The sequence below is a fragment of the Dermacentor andersoni genome, chromosome 1, assembly GCF_023375885.2.
Source record: "Dermacentor andersoni chromosome 1, qqDerAnde1_hic_scaffold, whole genome shotgun sequence".
Lineage (NCBI taxonomy): Eukaryota > Metazoa > Arthropoda > Arachnida > Ixodida > Ixodidae > Dermacentor > Dermacentor andersoni.
This window is the reverse complement of record NC_092814.1, coordinates 183,024,468-183,041,065: the sequence shown is the minus strand read 5'-3', so window position 1 is coordinate 183,041,065 and position 16,598 is coordinate 183,024,468. Positions and strand designations below refer to the sequence as shown.

The 16,598-nt window shown below is 42.7% G+C and overlaps 1 protein-coding gene across 2 annotated transcripts; it reads left to right on the top strand.

Annotated features, from left to right (window-relative positions):
• Positions 1 to 1,219: 1,219 nt before the first annotated feature.
• On the top strand, positions 1,220 to 16,253 carry Rrp4 (exosome complex component Rrp4). Of its 2 annotated transcripts, XM_050195238.3 has the most exons (8): positions 1,226 to 1,408; positions 1,633 to 1,734; positions 2,115 to 2,250; positions 3,159 to 3,224; positions 3,613 to 3,681; positions 14,053 to 14,220; positions 15,589 to 15,717; positions 16,118 to 16,253. In XM_050195238.3, the coding sequence occupies exons 1-8, from the start codon at positions 1,263 to 1,265 to the stop codon at positions 16,193 to 16,195; spliced, it is 894 nt and encodes a 297-aa protein (XP_050051195.1). In that variant the 5' UTR covers positions 1,226 to 1,262; the 3' UTR covers positions 16,196 to 16,253. The 2 variants fall into 2 exon arrangements, with proteins under 2 accessions (XP_054918811.1, XP_050051195.1); XM_055062836.2 differs by lacking the exon at positions 14,053 to 14,220 and having other exon boundaries at positions 1,220 to 1,408.
• The last annotated feature ends 345 nt before the right edge of the window (positions 16,254 to 16,598 follow it).

The window sequence follows — 16,598 nt, the reverse complement described above, 5'->3', positions numbered from 1 at the left end:
GCTGAACGTCTTCAAGTACTTTTAAGCACATCTGCTACAGTGCTATCTAGGACGCTAGTGGCCTCCTACGAGTATGCTTCATCATATTTTATATTGACGTGCCGCTAACGAAGCGTTATGGCGTAGCTTTGCACTTAAAGATCTTGCGACACTAGACTACAGCCAGGAAGCAGCAACCTTTCCTACCACAAGTAAGTTTGTGTTCTCAAAGTCCTAAAACACGCATTTCAATGAGCACATAAACGAGCAATGCATAATAAAGCCCTCAATAAAATTTGGTTGTCAAGCCACTAGAAGTACAACTGTCTATTTCTTGCATCAGTAGTGCCTTCTTTTTCCTATTCTGAAGTTTCATGAAGCACGTAACGCTGCAGCGCCAACCTAATAACACACTTAACAAACCAAGGTCCAAACGGTCCAAACATGTTCTTACAACGTTTATGATGCCGTTGCTTTCTCGTCAGGGCTTCGACACCACACCCCAACACAAACATCGTCCCAGCCGCTGGCCCAGCGCGCTATCGCCACTTCGAGCAACAGAACAAAGGCAGAGAGTTTTGCGTTGCACTGTCCCACGTACTGCAGGTTATAGCAATTGCGCTTGGAGCGAAACCAAAACTGCCAAAAAATACTTGTACACTTGTTCGCCAGTCAACAGGATGCCAATCCGAAGCCTGTACTCCCCATCGTATGGTTGAACGATCGCAGCGCCAAATTTCCCTCTAGTTATACTAATATGAAACTCGGGGAGAATACCCTCTCGCGTGTGTGTGTGTGTGTGTGTGTGTGTGTGTGTGTGTGTGTGTGTGTGTGTGTGTGTATAGAGAAAGAAAGAGGAGAAAGAGAGAGAAGAAATATGAAAAACAAAGAAAACAAAAAAAAGTACGCGTATTATTGAAACATAGCCTTCGAGATTTGGCGGCGCGTATTGACCCAGAAATCTTAAAGGCCATGCGCAAAGTATGGTGCAAAGTTCAAATCATTTTTTATTACTTTGTTTTGAACAAGAAATACAAATAAAAATATTTGTACCCATAGCCAGTAGCTAGTAGCGGGCGCAAATACGAGCACCGTGCATTAATACAAGTAAGAACAAAACGTTTTCGAGCACTAACTATATGCCTCGCACATAATCTAAACTTTAAGATGGAAATATTTTTACATTAAAACGATTAAAGTGGCACGCATGACGCGTTTTTCACCACATTCACCACTTTGTGCAGCTTGGCGACTAATAAACATATCCAAGAGCAATCAACCTGATGCCGACAGATGCCGACAGCATGTCTGGCATGGCGGTTGATGTGAGGCTGTTTTCTGCCCGAAAACAACATCGCGGCGAAAACATACGTCCAAGGGGACTTGTAGCCCCTGGAGATGTTATTACAACAGATGCGGGCTTTATGAGGTAAGTAGAACTTGCTTTACATATGTCGCTATTGGACTCGCGTAGCACGCACGCCGGCCGCGGGAAGTCGGAATAGTTGGACTTGCCTGTTGAAGTCGCATGGTGTCATGTAGGAGCGAGTCAAATGTTCATTCGCATGTTGTTTGATTGACTTAAAGGCAGCAAGTGCATCCGTGCCGTTCTTGCTATTCGTGTTCACGTCGTTTTTTTCCCATTCGTTACAGAGGTCACGGAACATATCTGGACAATGAACAGCTTCTGTCATCTGTTGCGGGCGCAGTGGAGAAAGTAAACAAGCTCATCACTGTTCGTCCTCTCAAAACACGGTGCGTATGCAGCCTCTACGGCGAGCGGACTTCTCACACGCGCAGGCCACTAACGTTTGGCAGATTTTTGTAGACGCACATTGAGTGGGTGGGTGGAACGGAGGGGGAGATTTTTTTTTTTTTTAGTCACGTGTTGCTACCATTCAAAATTTTGTTCTCGTTATATACAAATAATTTCGCTTGTCACAGCATCACACCATAGCAGTTCTGGCCTGTAGATTGTGTTAAGTAAGGAGCGTTTCGCTTAGCTGCTTCCAGCGTAAATTTGTTATCGAAATTATCCTTGTTTAAAGGTGGCTGCGTTTAGACGTAAGTATACAGTGGCCGCTCTGCCCATTTGTTTCTATCAACCACTGTAACGGTGATTTTCTTTTGCGCAGTTACATTGGCGAGATTGGAGACGTCGTTGTCGGACGTATTGTTGAAGTTCAGCAAAGACGGTGGAAAGTTGAAATGGCTTCACGTCTGAATGCGTCTCTACTGCTTTCATCAGTTAACCTACCTGGAGGAGAATTGGTATGACGGTCCCTTTGTGCACCTGTTGGGCTGCTTTTACAGTGTCTGCAAAGCAGTACGAACAGAATGAAATGTAATGATGCCCAGTGCTCCCTTATCATGAAAAGGTTGTTTTATAGTGGTTAATGCAAGTATTATGTTCAGCTGCCTCCTGTTAGTAGCGAGTAATTATGATTTAATATGGCTACATATCTGTACCTGTATTAATTTCTGTCTCCTGTATTCATATGTGTCGGTCATCGTTCACATCCACTAGAACCTAAAAGTTGTCCTCAAAGAAATAGAAAAAGTCTTCACTGTAACAATTGTTCAGAGTATTTCTCAGGTATATTCCGCAAGGAAATTTCTCTCAACATAACCAGTTGACTTCTCGTGAGGTAAATTGGGACAGGGGCTTATCTTTTCTATGGCTATATCTTCATTATACTATTTAGGTTCACTATAACAAGGTTCCATTGTATAAACATACTTTTACACTTCAGCTGTGATGTCGATTGCTTTTACGCTTCAGCTATGATGTCGATTATTATTACTAAAGCCAGAAACTTGTGCATAAGTCAGGCAAATTGTTTGCAGACTGTATAATACAGCAACAAATAGGTTAAGCCCACATAGCATGATTTTCTCTTAAATGCATGAATTGTTGCTTTTGCTCATTCTTGCTAGCGCAATCAGCAGAACCAAGCAAGCATAATTTATTGCCACAGATGATGATACAGTTGATATTACCGGCTGCCACACTTGCAGTTTGCTAGTCAGAAGGCAAAATGGCAAACCCACAACACGCTGTATCATCTGTGCTTGCACACATTTTGTAGACTGGTGTAAATACATCTTGGCAGTGATTGACGATCATAGTTAGCCCATGTTCTGTGAATTCTTTATGTGATATTCCAACACACTTTCAGAGGAGAAAATCTGCTGAGGATGAACTGCTAATGAGACAGTACTTGTGTGAAGGCGACCTCATCAGTGTATCCTTTCAATATTGAACCCAAAGGAACAAGTGAACAACTAAATTTAAACGTAGCAAAGGAAATGCAAATTATGTAAACAGTGGTGGCATGTGCCATCTCTGCACGTGCAAATGTCCACGTTTTTTGTAAAAGCATCTTGTACTGATTCATGTGCTTCATTCCTTGGAACTGTGCTTTCATGTAAATTGCCATGGTACCATGAGAAACTTAAGTTGCAGGTCCACTGTGGTCGGGCTCCTGCTGCAGTTGAAAACCCAGCGTCAGCGTTGCGGTGACGTCTGGAAGTAGCTTGTTCGGTGTCCTTTGCAATATGCATGTTCTTCTGCAGTGTTGTCTTGTGTATGCTTTACTGCCTAACTTGTTAACTTGACAGCTGTGACACCAGGCAGAAGTCCAATCAATTTTTGCTGATGGGTCACTGTCACTGCATACCAGGAGTCTCAAGTATGGCAAGGCAAGTTCCGTGTCGCAATTCCTGAATCCCCAAAAGTCCAACTGCAACAAAATTTTGGGCCATGTAAATGCTTAGTTTCAGATAGTGTACATATAGAGCAGCCTCTGTGCAGAATTTTATGTTTGAAATACCAGTGGATGTGCTAGCCATGAAAGGTTATCAGAGGTAAATGTTTTAACACCAAAAGCCCCCCGCAGGGGCGTCTGCGTCAGCAGGCGTTTGGTGTGTTGCGACACCACGTACCCGAGCACACGAGGGTTGGACCCTCCCGCGTGTAGCCGTGCGCGGCTTAGCCGTGTCTGGGGAAAAGGGGATCCTGGGGGTTGAGCCGATGCTGGGTGTCTGGACCTTTAAGGCCCCCCGGCGGAGGCAACACACCCCTTTGGCCTCGGCTTCACATAGACGGCACCTCCAGGCTGACCCACCTGGAGGACATCGGCAGTCGCCTTTTCCTGTCCTCCTCTCCAATCTTCGTCTTTCTCTCCCACTTTCTCATCTTTCCTGTCTTCTCTTCACTTCTTATTACTTCAGTGTTTCCTGGCGGCAAGGGTTAACCGTGTGTGATATATTCAACCTTGGGTATATACATTAGGTTATAGTGGCGCTGTATAGCTGACGTTGCAGGCTTCTTGCAACCTGTTGCGTCCCCTTGTTGGGCTCCGTGGTGGGTGGCTACCACCGCCACCGAATTTTGAAACCATCCAATGGCAGAAGCGTTCCCGCGACTTTCAGATCGGCCTCTGAAACGAGGTCGCACCGAAGCAACTTTCCAGTTCTTTTTAAAGCCAACCGAAAACTCATTTCCGAAATACCACGTTCTTCACAGCGAAGGCAACACAACCGTAAGAAAACTGTCACCATTCACAGTTTCGAAATGCCTAGCAAACACAATTGGAGCTGGTTACAAAGCCTCGAAGATGGCTAGCGGAGACCTCCTCCTTGAACTGACCAAAAAAGATCAACTAGAAAAACTTTCCGAACTCACCACTATCGGTGACATCAAAGTGACAATCTCTCCACACCGCTCACTGAACACAAGCAGAGGAGTTATATCTGAAGAAGACTTCCTGAACCTTAGTGATGAAGAGCTCCTCGAAGGATTTCAGGAGCAAAACGTAATTAAGGTACAAAGAATCACACTACGACGCAATGACCAACAGATTCCCACGAAACATGTGATATTGACATTCGGTAGCAGCACTGTCCCTAGTTCACTCGACGCAGGATATTTGAAAATCAACGTGAGGCCGTACATACCGAACCCGAGGCGGTGTTTCAAGTGCCAGAGGTTCGGGCATGGATCACAATCATGCAGAGGCAAAGAAACATGTGCGAAATGTAGTGCCAATGACCATCCTTCTGATAACTGCAATGCTCCCGCGAAATGTGTAAATTGCAAGGGCGATCATCCAGCTTACTCACGGAGTTGCCCTTGCTGGAAAAAAGAAAAAGAAGTAATTGCTCTAACAGTCAAAGAAAAAATCTCGTTCTATGAAGCCAGAAAGCGGCTATCGTACTTTCCGAGAAGAAGTTACGCCGATGTGACGCAGATGGGGGCAGCGTCACAGAGGTTTCAGGAGTCCTCCGAGCCCACGCGTAGTGGTCCCGCAGTGACCCCTCCCGCCCCCGTGATGGAAGCAGCCGACGCTGCTCCATCCTCTTCAAACGCCCTGCAGACACCAGTCCCGCAGGGCCCTAAGATCAAGCGAACCCCAAGGCCCGAGACACGTGTCTCGGCGCCTAACTCTCGATCCTCCAGCGCCTCAGAGAGAGCGATGGAGGTCGACGCAAGAACTCCGGTGTCATTGACACCAAAGGACAAGCGCTCTCTTGAGCGCGGTAAAAGGGACAAAATCCCAATAACCACTCAGAATAAGAAAGCGATAACCTAAAGGTTATCGCTTATCTGTATAAGCCTTTTTAAATCTGTCACCTAACATCTCACCTCTTATTCCTTCCGTAGTGCCAATTCTTACCTTTTAATTTCAAAATGGCTTTTATTATTCATTGGAATTGTAGAGGTCTCATGCACAATCTAGGTGACATCAAAGACACCCTCAACATATTTTCACCAGTTGCTGTATGTCTTCAGGAAACAAATCTCGGTCCGAAAAATAGTCAAATTCTCAAAGGTTTCACCGTTGTCCGAAGGGACCGCGAATGTTCCACCCGTTTGTCAGGCGGAGTGGCTATAGTCGTGCAGGGCGGCACTCCTACCCAAAACGTTCAATTGAATACATCTTTAGAAGCCGTAGCTGTCACCATTCTATCTTACAAAACCATCACCATTTGCTCACTGTATATTCCACCCCACACCCACTTCACTACTAAACAATTAGAAAATTTAACAGATCAATTACCGGAACCATTTGTTTTAGTAGGGGATTTTAATGCTCATTGTACTCTTTGGGGCAGCGTCAAAACTGACCAAAGAGGACAGCTGGTTGAAGATTTTATCTTATCCAATGATATCTGCCTTTTAAATTCAGGTGCCCCAACGTACTTTTCACCAACTGCCCGCAGTTTTAGCTGTTTAGATTTAGCTTTTTGCTCACCATCTCTTTTTAATGATCTTAGGTGGGAGGCCCTCGACACACCATATGGTAGTGATCACTTACCAGCAGTCATTAAACTCCTATCACCACCACCAACCTTAACCACTAGGCCACGCCGATGGAAACTAAAGCTCGCTAATTGGCCGCTCTTTACGGAAAACTCGAAACTGGAAGATGTCTTCTCGCCAGCACTAAGTGTTCATGAACTTAACAAAAAATTCACTGATGTAATAATCTCAGCGGCAGAAAAGGCGATACCCCAGTCATCGGGAATTGTGAGCAAAAGGCTAAACCCCTGGTGGACGAAGGAGTGTACGAACGCTAAAAAAGAACAAAATAAGGCCTGGGGAATCCTACGGAGGTACCCCACCTATTCCAACCTCTTAAACTTCAAACAAGCCAAAGCCAAAGCACGATTCATTAGAAGACAGGCTGAAAAATCTTCATGGCAAGAATACATATCTTCAATCAACAGTACAGTAACATCAAAACGAATGTGGGATCAGGTCAGGAAATTTAGAGGAGAGTACTCATCGTACACAATTCCACTACTTACATGTCCAGGCACACAAACAACAATACAAGAACAGGCAGATATACTTGGCGAACATTTCCGCGATGTATCCAGTTCAGGGAATTATTCAGAGGAATTTTTACAATACAAACAGTCCGCTGAAAAACAGAAGCTGCCCACTACTGGGGCGTCAAACGAACCGTACAATTCCCCCCTCACACAACAAGAAATAAACAGAGTCCTATCTGCAGGAAAAAACACAGCGCCAGGGCATGACCGTATTCACTACGCCATGCTGGCTCATCTATCCCAGGCATCTGTAGAAGCTCTCCTTAAATTTTTCAACATAATCTGGGAATCTGGTACAATGCCCGAAGAGTGGAAAAAAGCAATAGTAGTCCCATTTCTAAAAGCCGGTAAATCCCCAACATCCGCAAGCAGCTACAGGCCCATTGCCCTCACAAGCTGTTTGGCAAAATCATATGAAAGCATTATCAATATCAGACTCTCATTTATTTTAGAATCAAGAAACCTCATAGACCCCCATCAGTGTGGATATAAAAAGGGTTGTTCAACCACTGACCATCTTGTCCGTCTGGAACATGAAATTCGACATGCATTTTTACACAAACAACACTGTCTTGCAGTTTTCTTCGATTTAGAAAAAGCCTATGATACCACATGGAGATATGGAATCTTAAGAGACCTGGGTGACCTCGGCATCCGTGGTAAAATGCTGAATTGCCTAGCTGATTTTATGTCTAACAGAACATTTCAGGTACGTCTGGGTTCAGTTCATTCTAATACATTTACACAGGAAAACGGCGTTCCGCAAGGCTGTGTCCTCAGCACGACGCTGTTTATAGTAAAGATGAATTCAATTAATAAGATTATACCGTCATCTCTTATGCACTCTGTTTACGTAGACGATCTCCAAGTAGCTTGCCGTGCCTCAAGTTTGCCAACCTGTGAAAGGCAGCTTCAAATGACAATAAATAAGCTTACACAATGGGCTAACAAAAATGGTTTTCGTTTCTCCACACAGAAAACAGTTACTGTTTTGTTCTCTCAGAAACGAGGGCCACACAGCGATCCAGTCTTAAAATTGAACGACACCATATTGCCAGTGAAACAAGATCATAAGTTTTTAGGAGTAACCTTTGACAGCAAACTTAATTTCCTAACTCACATAAAAGCACTAAAGATTAAAGCAAATAAAGCTCTAAATATCCTTAAAGTATTGTCTCATAAGCACTGGGGTTCTGACCGAACGTGCCTTTTACGTGTTTACCGGTCTCTTGTGCGTAGCCTTTTAGACTACGGCTCCGTGGTTTACGGCTCAGCCAGACAGTCCTACATCAAGCGACTTGATCCAGTACATAACCTTGGACTGCGGCTGGCAAGTGGCGCCTATAGAACGTCACCTGTCCAAAGTTTATATGTTGAGTGTAATGAACCCTCATTACATCAGCGCAGAGCATTACTCACTTTTTCCTACGTACTAAGAATTCAGTCATCACCACAACACATATGCTACAATATCCTCACACAATGCAACTCACGCCTACACTATACAAATAAACCGAACATGATTAAACCGCTTGTCCTGCGATACGAGGAATATGTTCGAGATTATAACATTCCTTGCGAAGTCCTACAGGTTGCCAGAAAGCCACAGCGTTTGCCCCCGTGGCACGACCTTAAACCGCTATGTGACTGGACATTGACACATTTAAAGAAGAAAGACACCCCACGCGAACACATCACACAAGAATTCCGTACACTTCAGGACAAATATCGAAATAACATGCAATATTACACTGATGGCTCTAAAACGAAAGAACACGTGGGTGTGGGGGTCGTAACGGAAAATTGGGAAAAAAGTATTCGATTGCCACAACACGCCTCTGTTTTCACGGCCGAAGTTTTCGCTATATGGGTTGTTGTAAAAAAGATTATCGCTGATAAACACAAAAATGCAGTCATATACACAGATTCTTTAAGCACACTAAAGGCGCTACATATTAAATCTGAGTGTGAACCCCTGATTGGAGACATTTTATACATGGTGGCTTTTAACGAATACGGGAGGTCAATTCGTTTCTGCTGGGTCCCAAGCCATGTTGGGATACCGGGTAACGAAGCAGCTGATCGATATGCATTGATGGCAGCACACAAAGTCATTACAAACACAACACTCCCATATAAAGATAGCATCCGTGCAATTAGAAAAGCTTTAACGGTAAAATGGCAACGCGAATGGGACCGTTGTGCCGACAACAAGCTACATCTCACGAAACCCATAGTTGGCGAGTGGAAGTCATGCTATCATCAGGAGCGGTTCATCGAAGTAGTTTTATGCCGACTACGCATTGGGCACACACACCTCACACACAATTACTTACTTACGAAAGAAGACACACCAACATGCGAGAAATGTCAACAGCCACTAACAGTTATGCACATATTACTCACATGTACGGAGATTGAAACACAGAGACGAACACTTTTGCACAAATTATATCAATTACACATACCTTTACACCCTGCTTTAATTTTAGGTGATGACCCACTAGTACCATTATGTGACATTCGTAAATTTCTAGATGACACTGGCTTTTTACATAAAATATAGATTAACAAAGCCTTTTCCTTCATAAACTGGATTTTAAAACACCTCGTGTTTGGCGCAGCATAGCCTCAGCCGCTTTTGCGCCACTAAACCCCATTTAACTAACTAACTAACCAAAAGCCACAGTTTCGCCCGAAAGGCAAAGCATTGATTGTGATAGCAAGTTATTAGACAGCTGTACGCAATAAGGTTTGCGAGCTGTATAAAGTGCTGTGAACATTCTCTAACTAGATTAACAAGCATGGTTTCACATACACACAGGCAAACATGAACACATCTTGCTCTATGATTGTGGACACTAGCCGTGAGAACGCTGGCATGATGAAGAACGGCTGCAGCGGCAAGCAATTTCCCCTTTGTGCTGCCTCTCGCTTCAACATGAACCAGTCATGCAAGAACACAGCGCAAACAAAGTCATCAGCTATCTCGGGTCAGCTAGCCTTCGAACCCAGTGCAGATGACCTCCAAAATAAGACAACAGCATGCGGCTACGCTAAGCAATGCCATGCGCACCGGAGTAGATGCGGTGACAGCATTACTCTGCCCCCTTCCCTTCCACCTCTTAGCATGCGCACATCTCCTTGCTTCCCCCTTGTGCACACGAAAAGTCTACATACCGCCCTCCCCTCCTTCCTCTCTTGTGTGTGCGAGTAGACGCCACCGCACCAAGCCACCATTCTTCTTCGCTCACTCCTGCATGCATTCCCTCGCACCTACAGCATATAGCGCATGGCTGCAATGCTATCACACTTTTACTTTATGCCGAGCCTCACAGAAACAGCAATGCCGGCGGTGGAAATTCACCTGGAGTGTCCATATGTCGTGATAAAAAAAGAAATGCTGCCATTAGTGGTTGAAAGGAAGTGACACACGACTAAAAATTTGCAACTCTTCGGCATGACCCCCGAGATTAGGCGTTGGTCGCAGCACGCCAAGAACTATAGAAGGCAACATGCTGAAACTTGCTATGTGTCCGCTAACCACCAGGTGCAAGCGTTGTCTGTTCAGGTGCTATTTAAATGCAGCTAATATGATAATTAAATTATTTCCAGCCATGCAGCTTTGCAACATTGCTTCAGTAGTATACACTACTTATCTATTATGGCGTTAGGCAAAGGGAAATTTCGTTGCAGTTGGCCTGAGAAGTAACACATGTAAATATTGCAAGTCTTCTGTAGATATCTGTATGGTCAGTTGTACATTATAATGATGTAAGATAAGCAGTAGCACAAGTGGCACAGTTAATGTTATATGTGCTAGTCATTAAATGTTGTTTATTCTCAAAAACGTGAATACTTTATAGATGTACTGCCATTACATTTCCTACTTGTCAATTCTTGTTTGTTAAATAAAACTCCAAACCTTCGATACCGTAGAACTACTGGCAAGTGTCAGAGCAATGTAAGTAATGTACTATAATACTTGTTTCTGTGAGCTGGTTCCAATATTCAGGAGACAGATGCATCATGATGTGGTACGGTGGCTCACTCTGTTTCTGAAATCACTGCGGCTGCCACGTGCAAGTGCAGCTAGTAATGTCGAGGATGCCAGGTCAGGCATTTCGCAACCAACTTTAGTATAAAATAATATATCTTGCAGTGTAAATGTTTCTTATCTTCATACTTGCTTGCTAAGTGTCATCCTTTTACATGCAAGAAGCATGTGCTAGAGCTTTTCAAATTTGAGAATATGTCAGTACTCCAATAGGGCAAATTCTGTTAAGAAAATTTTTTTGATAAGCTGCACAGATTACCAAAGTCCTTTCATGCTCATCTCGAAGGCCAGTTACCACAACGTGTCCAGCACCATGTATTAGACAACAGCACATAAGCATTTCATCGCCTTTTCATTAACAATTGCCATGGCTAAGTGATTCATGAATTTAGCAACTGAACATGATGTCGCAGGCTTTATTCCCAACTGCAACACCTGCACTGCTGCAGGGACGGAATGCATGTACCAAGACCTTGTTGCAATATAAATTGTCTTCAAGGGCTCTGAAACACTTTTCTAACATATCATAGAATGACCTCATAAAGTATGTTGCCTCACAAATCCTCTGCCACAACAGTTTTTTTAATCCTTCAAGTAGAAGTGAAGTTAAACAGTTATCGCAGCGATGAGTGGCTTTCTCTCTTCTTTCCTCTCCACTAGCGTGCTGGAAGCTACACAGTGGAGAAGCCAAGGAGACAAAGCCCCGCCAAAAAAGTTCAGTGTCTTGTGGACGAGAGGGCTTGTCGCGGCAACCCGTAATGGCCACAGTAGACTGAAGCTACGCACAACTGTAGTGTGTGGACCGGCAGTGCAAAGATGGAATAATTTTTCTTTTTTTTGGGGGGGAGATTGCAAGCATATATATTTTTCATTTATTAACTAAAAATTAGCAATAATAGTATTACTGAACATGTTGTCGCGATCACGAAATCAGCCAATAACTGTCGGTGGGCATTGCCGATTGCGATGACACTGCATAACAACATTGCAGAGGCAAGGGCAGGTGTTTTTACACAGTTTTCGACACGGGATTGTAAATTCCCTGCTGTATGCAGTGCAATAATATTTAACCAATGCGTTCACAGGAGCCTTTTCTACAGATCGTTGACTTTTTTTTACTATGTTCGAAAAGTGTTTCAAGGCCCCTTTAAGTGGTCATATTTCATGTGGAGCCCTGCACTATGCAATCTCAATACAGGCGACAAGCTCCGGGATGTAAAGCCCATTTGCTTGGCTAATTTCACTGCCTTAGTTTACTTGTTACCGGACTTTTTCAAAATAACAGCTTTTCAAAAGCCAGAATTTAACTGTTGCATCTGATATGTGATGTACTGCATTGTTATGTAATGTTTACTTTTGCAGAGAGGCATTGGAACGTTGATAGTGCTTGAATGTGTGATATTTATGCAGTACGTAGTGAATGAAAGATTCAGCATTTATTTTTACAGTTCAAGCAAGTACATATCGGTATACTTCTTAAACAATGTCAGTGTTTATGTGTGCCTACATTTAAATTTTTTTCCCCACACATTTGCTTTCTTTTCAAAATTTCTGGCACTTTCTTGTCTGAAGGGTTGCTCATACATATCTGCATTGGGAAGCAAACAGTAGGTAATAATGAAGCTAGTACTATCACGAACTTATCGAACTAAATCAGAGTTTTAGCATGTTAACCCCCTAAGCATTTGACTATTCTGACTAAAAGTGACCTAATTTTGTTTCTTTTTATGGGATATTTTCAAGCTTTTCTTTTTTCCAAAGCACTTCTTAAATGTTTTCAACCAATTTACTTCATACTTTGCATGTGCAAACCTCATTTTACCTTTTCACTAGGGGTTATATATGTATTTGTCATTGCCGCAAACAGTACCATGGGGAACGAAAATTCTTTATTTCGCATTGCTTCAAAACGGAACTATTCTGCGAGCGGGATTTCAAAAATGTGAAATTTAGGCACTGACAAAAGTGTTGCCAAAACAGAAAGAGCGTAATAAATGCTGCTTTCTAGCGCTGACACTGTGCAGCCATCTATGTAGTAAAAGAAAAACTAAGTGGACGTGCTGAGCTCGTCCAAAGCAAGATTTACCAGTATCGCGTTGACACATACACATACATACACGAACACATGTAGATAGGTATGCATTATAATTCTCATTCATGCATTTGTAGTATGCTTTTCTGTTACTGCTAAGAACTTTTTGTTTGTGAGCTCAATTTTTTACAACTAAATTTTCTGCTAAAGTTTTGCAATAATTCATGCATACTAAGTTTCATGGGGTGGGCAAGCATCTTTGTTTAGAGCAAGCATACATAATCTCGGCCCCTGTAACCATCTGTCGGTGCAGTCTGCACAGCAACTATAGGTTTGATGTGACAGCTGATGGCAAGTGAACACTGGCGACAAACAAGCATGTGATATGAACAGGCATAGCACTATAGGGACCATTCATTCTGCATGTTCCCGCACTTTTGGTAAAAGATGGCTGCTACTGACAAGCGCTGAAAATTTTGGTTTTATACAGTGCACTGCAGAAAAAAAATTAACCCAGGCATTTTTTTGTTAGACCAATGCTTTGTGAATTGTAGGTAATTTGCAAAAATTAAGTTCACAATACTGTGCGCATTAGAGAGATGCTATGCTCTGCATCAATAGTAAACATTAGAAATCAAAGCACTTTCATTGCTGCATGCAAGGTCATTTACGACAATAATGCATCTTCCAAAAAGAAGCCGGCTTGATTCCTCCCAGTTCTGTGCAAACGTACTCTGCAAATTCCCTTTCTACATAAAGTCTCCACCTTCTTGCACTCATTTGTTGCTGTTGAGTATAGTTAGCACTGATGTTACTAGACAGCTTGGCAGTGATTCTTTAAGATGAATGCAAGCAACAAACCTAAAAGATTGTGGATGTCCACGAGAAAAGCATATTTTGGAAAATTGGTTGCATTCTATTATTCAGCATGATTCTTCAGAAAGTACCTGTATGCTTATGGTTCTAAGATAGTTATTTCAAAACTATTGTTTGCTTCAAGTGTACCTCTTTTTGTGTCACATTTGAAGAATTTAAAAATAAAGTAACTTCTTTTCATCAGAAGAGAGTTGTAGAGTTCACGGCCAATCTCTGCATTGTGGTGGTTCATCTAACACCTGTTTATGTATTTCACTCTGATGCGCAGCTTGGCCAAGGCACTTTGGTGCTCGTGTCACCATCGTTGATCAAGCGCTGCAAAACTCACTTCCACAACCTCCCTTGTGGTGTCCAAATCATCTTGGGAAACAATGGTTATGTTTGGATCTGCCCCCTTCCATCTGAAGAAGGCACAAAGTTTGTTCAGAGTGTTGATGTAAGTCACAGCTCATCCGTGTCTTTGATTTCCATCAGCAGCACTTGAAGTGTGTGTGCTGGGCTCGTTAAAGCCAGCACTTTGCCAATTGGCAATGATGAGTTCTTCAGTTGGCTTCAAGCATTCATTGTTCCACATACAAACTCAAGGCTGTGCTTCTTGTACAAGTGGCCAGTCATCAATTTCGCAATATCCGCACCAAGTGTTTCAGTAACGGCTATTAATAATAGGTGCTTGGATACAAAGTGTGAGTTTTTACCCTCCATTAGGTATTAATTGTAGTGGTGAATATTAGAGTGTGGGCAATAATTGGCAATAAAATAATTATCTAATTCTTACTAATCAACTTTTGAATAATTATTTTAGGGCACATGTAGTAATTAAATTGCAGTATTTAAGCATGTGAGAACTCAAAGCATCTTCGCCTATTAGTAATGGTTAGACCACCACCAATTTTGAAATATTCATCTCCAACATCCTCCACAAAGAACATTTGGTGTTCTGCATAGCATTGTCCTGCAGCGCATAATTAAGGCCTTCTGGTATAACGGCAAAACGCTAGTGCATTTCACTGCAAGGTTGCAGGCAGGTACTTCTAAACTTATTCTAATCTCTGGGGTGAAATCGCACAAGCGTCTCACTTTTTCAGTGTTTGTTTTGTATCCTACGTCACCGACTAGATGGTGCTCAGTTGGCACTCCCGCCTCGCCAAGCAGACGACCGCCAATGAAAGCGCGGCGCCAGAGAATCACGAGCACGTAAGCCAACGTTTGGAAAGCGAGGTGCTTGCGCAATCTCACCCCAGGATTCCCACTTAGTGGAGATGACTGACCAGCCTCATTTCCACAATTTAATATGTGCTCTAAGTAATTAAGTGTTATTTCGTGATAATTAACTCATTAATAATCTTATAGGTGATCATTGCATGGAGTCAAATTTCCACAACTGCTACAAATCCTGGCCAGCAAGAATTCTTGTTTTGTTTTGAATCTCTTCCTTTTATTAATTAGCATTGGTGATCATTGAAACATCCCGTATATGGCATAAGTAAGTTCATCTTTTCCATGACATGGAGAAGTGGGGAGAACATTTAACATTAAATAAAAAAAGTACACATTTATGGGAACATTTGCTGCAGTTTAGAACTGAAGACTGTTGGGCTAGTTTGTATTGCATATTGATCATTGTACTGAGAGGAAATATTGTTGGGAAAAGAGAGGCCAGGCAGACAGGGCTGCCCTGCCACCTGTTCTGTCTCTCTCCTATCCATCTGGCCTCTCTTTTTCCCAACAATTTTTTCCGTTCAGCACAATGATAAATTTGCTCTAGTGCTTTAAATTCAATCTGCATGTCATTTTTTCTTCCCAGATGGTGCCTGAAGTGACCAGAGAAGCCATATCGCGAGTCAGGAATTGCACCCTGGCTCTAGCACGGCATCATGTTGTCCTGTTTGATACCAGCATTGTGTATGCCTATGACGTCTCATTAGAACACAAGGTTAGGGAAGGCTGCACATCTTGTCCTGTATTTGCTTTGCCTACTCGTTTAGCGTTTCTTAAATTTTCTTGCTACCACCGCATGTCCTCCTTAGGACTCCATTTAAATCATCTCAATGGCTTTGATTACCCATTCTTAGACCACCAAAACAAGGATCATGTCCTGAAGTCCTTCTGAAACCTACCACTCCAGCACTTTCAGTATGAACTAATTGCAAAATTTACTGGTTTAGAACTTTACATATATTTCAGTTTACCACAACTTCATGCATGTGAATTATCTGGGCTGTACGACAAGTCATAATCTAAACTTCTGCGGTGCTTTTCTACCATGCACTTTTCTTGCACCTTGCATGTTTTCGTGGGCTTTCAGGCATGTTTGTTCTCCCATTCTTTTTCAGGTGAATGCCCTCTTGAAACCCGAGGTAATGCAAGAAGTGGCTGACTTGACAAAGCAGAAGCTGCTTCAGGAAGCATAGAAGTGAAAAATGAAACAAAGATGAAATAATATTGCCATGTTTTGTGGTGTTTTACATATTTGCTTGACTTCTCTTGACTCTAGCGTTAGTGACCACGTCTGCAAAGTGTCTGCTGCTTCTCTGTCATGGCACACCTACTTTCTTTGTGTGTGCAAAGGGAGCACATTTATGTTGCAGTAGGTACAGCTCGTACAGTCACTGTCGGCAAAGTGCAGCCTTCAACATTTCACACGAGCAGCCTCAAGTATATGACATACAAGCCTAATTTCACACATCCATTTACTCACTACAATAGGACCCATTTATAACAAATCTGATAAATCTGTTAAATGCAGTCATAAGTGGGCTTACTGTAGTGTCACTCAAATCTGGTCCTTATAAACAATGTTATATGCAAAGTCGT